The following is a 4,686-nucleotide window of genomic DNA, read 5'->3' as shown; positions in this document are numbered from 1 at the left end:
CCAGCGGCGGCGTCGTCGGCGCCGTCCTCTCAAGCCGGCGAGCAGAGGCGAACGGATGGTCGCATACTTGGCGGCTCATTGGACAGGAGGAGAAGAAGTGCCCTAAGTGACCCGCAGAGAACTGTTGGCTGTGGTGGTGGCAGTGGCCATTTCGAACCTACCTCTGACAGCGGTTCCTGCTGAGCGGACCATGCATCGGCTCACCTGGCTGCTGAACTTCAAGAACCAGGGCCAGCTGGCTGGGCTGGCTGGGCTGACTCAGGTTCACGACATGGAATTCGACACTGGGCGGGTGCGCCTTCGTAGCAATCACGGGCGCCCTGTCCAGGCGTCCGTGGCCACCTGAACCAGTGCCAGCACTGCCACCGGAGGAGGAGCCTGGCGGCGGCTCCCGGCGGAGCCACGCTCGTCGGCTACAGGCTGCATCACCGCTGGCAGAGAGTCGCTGTTTTCCGCGCTTCCGTAGCGCGTCGCGCCAATGAGAGGGTCAGCAGCTGCGCCAGCAACCACGTAGTTAGGGGCCAGCTCGCCAGCAACCACGCCAGCGAGGAGACTCAACGCTCGCCAGCGCCCGCGCATCAAAGAGCCACCGCCCGCCAGCTTCATGCCAGCGGAGAGGGTCAGCGCGTTCGCCAGTAGCACCAGGTGCGTCTCGCCTTCCGCTACCAGCTACGGTGATCGAGACCGGGAGACGAAAGCGCACAGCCAACACCACAACACAGCACTGCAGAAGCGGCAGCTGGGGCCGCGGATCGCCTTGATCGCCGGTGGAGGGCGTGATATCAAGGAGGAGATCCGGAAGAAACCATCCGGGCACGCTTCGCCGAAGTAACAGTCATGGATCGGTTGGGTCAGCGACGCCATGGACTTCGGCGTGGCACTCGATCCAGAGACCAAAGCGCATTTATTCACAGTGGCCGGGAATAGTAGCACGCCAAGGACTGTTGTATGGAGAACACTGCTGAGCGTAATCTGACATTTTTTCCAGTTGCTGGTTCCTGCTGGATTACGGAGCCTGTGTACCGGAACATGTGCATGGGGCAGTGGGGGCAGCTCATTTCGGCATTGGAAAACTCTCGCCGTCGGCTGAAGCCACTTCTATTGGCCGGGGATGCAGGCTGGACGTTGGAACTGCATGTTCACTGCTGTGGCGCCGCACAGCGGAAAGGGCTACCATGGCCTTCTGCGGCTCGGCTGCAGCAATGCGCGTCGGCTCCCCATGGAAACAGAGTAGCCGTCGATGTCATGGGCCCACTGCCAGTCGCCAGAGCGGAAATCGCTCGTGCTTCGTAGCCATGGACTATTTCACTAAGTGGCGAGGCTTATGCAGTGCCAGATCAGAGCCCAGGCGACAGAAGACAGACTGGTCACTGATGTTCTGCCGGTTCAGGGCACGGAAGAGCTCCACAGTGACCAAGTGAAAGAACCGAAAGGAGGTGTTGCTGAGGTTTGCCAGCATGGGCATCCGGAAAACGAAGAACGACACCTCACCATCCACAAAGCGACGGGCTAGTGGAGCGGTTTAATCGACGTAGCAGTGCAGCTGGGCCATATTGGCCGACCAACGACCAAAGGACTGGGTTTTACACTTGCCCTGGTGCTCTGGGCATCTCACTGCTTGATTGCAAGAATCATCCAAATGCACACCGGCAGCTCTGATGTTCAGGCGAGAGCTACGTAGCGGGGTGGACTTGGTCATTCGGGTTAAGCCTCCGGAAGTGGGGTGGGAGTAAGCCAGGGCTGGAATACGCCAAGCAGCTTCGCTTTGAGAGACTGAAAGGAGTACCGCGATTGGCCCAGGCAGGCTATGAGTGAAGCTGGAATACGCCAAAAGTGAGCTTACGATCTGGCGCTGTCTCGCCGCCAGGAGTTCAAACCGGCGATAAAGTTTGGGTGTATTACTGCCCGAGAGAAAAGAAAGGCATTCCCGAAACTCACTAGCCAGTGGGTGGGGCCGCGGCGGCGCATTTTAGAAGCTGTCTGGCGTGGTCTATCGTGTGAGACTGATGAAAGCGTCGGAGAGTTGTGGCTCTCCACCGTGATCGACTGGCCTCGTGACGCACTCTGGCCTCAGCTGAGGGTCGCGGGAGACTTGGACACTGATTCTGTGGACCTTTGGTGACAATGGAGCTGTGGCTCTAACAACACCGTCACCGCGGCAGCCGCTCAAGTCACCGCTGGCCAGCCGGGTTTTAATAACGCCAGCCGCTATTCCGCCAGGCTCATGGACTGACGAGGGTAAGACTTGAGTCAAAGGACATAGACTGGCGTCCTCGGGGTTGTGTAGTGAACTGAGCCTAGCTACCCATGACTGAACTCCCATAATGCTGTGCAGTGTATGTGTGTGTGTGTAATGTTGATGTTGGTTTTAGTATGAGTAATTGCGTTTACCTTGTCATGTATGTGTTAGCTGGTATAGTCTTTCTTTATGTTGTACCTCATGTGTTTACCCCGTGTATTGTATGTGACTACCCTGTTTGTGTATCGTGCTTGTTTAATTGACCTCTTTTGTGTTGCCTGTGTAATGACGTTCGTGTGTTTTGGTGCATAACCAATAAAAACCATTCTGAGACAACCTTGCAGTTTGTTACACTATTATAACAAAATCCCCTGATATTCCACGACTTTACCCCAAGAATGATCAAATTCCCTGACTTTGCATGTCTGGAATAGACTTTCTGATATTCCAGAAATGTCATGACCCGTGGGAACCCTGCACACAGCTCTGAACACACACACACACACACACACACAGCTCTAAAGTGGAACACCCCGTATCAGACACACACAGCTCTGAAGTTGAACACCCCACACAGTTGAATTTCCCCTTGGGGATCAATAAAGTATCTATCTATCTATCTATATCTACACACAGCTGCCCTGCACACAGCTCTGAATCTGAACACACACACACAGCTCTGAAGCTGAACACACACACACACAGCTCTGAAGTTGAACACCCCAGAGTAGACCTTTCCTGGTCCAGTCAGCCTTTTTCACAGCTTCCCCTTTGCACAAAGCAACCAAAAGCTTGCAGAAGTTGCAGCTAGCGCTCTTGTTCAGACCTTTTGGTCTGTCGACGTTTCAGGTAAGGTTAAGTTGAAACGAGTTTAAGATTGGGTTGGAAATAGAGGAAGGAAATGTGTCTGTTGAAGCCTAGATTATTGAACCAGCAGGTCCATCTTGTAGTAGTATACACTTTCGATTCTGCTTTCACTGCAAACACTTCGTGATTAACTTTGGCGGTTCAGACTTTCACGAGGTGAACGCGGTTAGGAGTATCGGGAGTCATTCAGTTCCAGAGAGACATCTGATGTCATGTCTGTCTAAGCAAACGGTCGTCTCGGCTGCTCAATCTGCCCCTATAGGTTTCCGCACGCCATTGCCTGTCAACCTCAGAGCTCTCAGTCAGCCTACCCTAGCATGGCAGAGTAGGCTACGCGGTGACGAGTAAAACGTCCGTGTCTGCTTCGAGCAAACGGATACCACGCCAAAGAGAGGCACTGGGGGGGTGGAAATACAACTAACTGTCGCTAATTTTGTATTAAGTTTAAGTCAAGGTGACATTGCTTATGTTAAGTTAGAAATTAACTGACCAATTCAAATGCTGAGTTCCGTTGCCGAACGTCGATGACACACAACGTAAACTAAAGTTACACTAGTAAAGATGTGTCGAGTTACTTGTAAGCCTACTCTTTGCGATGCCTAATCACAGTAGAGTGATTTATCAGTATAGTCTACGCCAGCAGGCGTCTTCCAGACGAATAATATAACTTCTCATACAAACTCAAATGTCCCTTAAAATGCGATTGTGCGGGTGATTTAGCTCGCTAGCTAACGATTAGTGTTTTATTGAGTTGCGCCCGACTTCCTCAGCGCAAGCTGTGCTGTACCTCGATGGTAAGCAGTGAGGTCGGCGCTCCAGCTTTCCCGGTTGGATTTACATATGTGTATTTCCGTGGGAAAGGCGAAGGAGCTCCTTCAATGGCAGTCTTTCAGGAACCGGGAAGGAAACACAACGGGTAACCCAACGCTGGTGGCACGAAAAAGTTTAAAAATCGTCCTCGCAGGAGTTGGCTTTTGGAACTTTTGTTGGACTACATTTCCTAAGTGTTGTTTAACTATTTTGGACCGCCGGCTTCAACAACAACCACTTTCCTGGGGACATATTGTTTGTTCGTCGACAGTTGTGGAGTTGTGTGGCTCAGTGGGGCGATGGCGGGCAGCGGTGGCGTGTCTCCGCCGGGGACTGCTCCTCCTCTGTGGTATCACCGGGATCTGAGTCGCGCTGCTGCGGAGGAGTTGCTGGCGCGGGCCGGGCGGGACGGCAGTTTCCTGGTGCGGGATAGCGAGAGCGTCAACGGGGCATACGCCCTGTGCGTCCTGTGAGTAGCCTCATTTCGCAGTTCTTTTCCTTGCGACCATACTGGGTTGGCGTTGTTGTTTTGCCTACGTTGGTCTAATTTTACTACCAGTGGCAAACTTCAGTTGCGACGAATTTGTCTGCCACGTATGTTTAGGGGGTAATCAAATACCTTTCTTTTGAGAGCACTTCTATTTTGGTAACAGCATCACTGATATCTGTGTGTGTGTGTGTGTGTGTGTGTGTGTGTGTGTGGCGTTAGTTGTTTGTAAAATAGTGACCCGAAGAGATGATAGACATCGAGTTAAGTTTACTCAGACATT

The 4,686-nt window shown here is 52.9% G+C and overlaps 1 protein-coding gene across 1 annotated transcript in view; it reads left to right on the top strand.

The window, feature by feature from the left end:
* The first annotated feature begins 3,415 nt into the window (after positions 1-3,415).
* inppl1a (inositol polyphosphate phosphatase-like 1a) overlaps positions 3,416-4,686 on the top strand; it is a 58,154-nt gene continuing 56,883 nt past the window's right edge. The window contains 1 exon segment of the mRNA XM_048264084.1: positions 3,416-4,385. Within this exon segment, the coding sequence (XP_048120041.1) occupies positions 4,216-4,385 (170 nt within the window). The 5' untranslated portion in view covers positions 3,416-4,215.

Source organism: Alosa alosa, chromosome 15, assembly GCF_017589495.1.
Source record: "Alosa alosa isolate M-15738 ecotype Scorff River chromosome 15, AALO_Geno_1.1, whole genome shotgun sequence".
NCBI lineage: Eukaryota > Metazoa > Chordata > Actinopteri > Clupeiformes > Clupeidae > Alosa > Alosa alosa.
The sequence above is the reverse complement of the archived record's forward strand: the minus strand, read 5'-3'. Positions and strand labels throughout refer to the sequence as shown.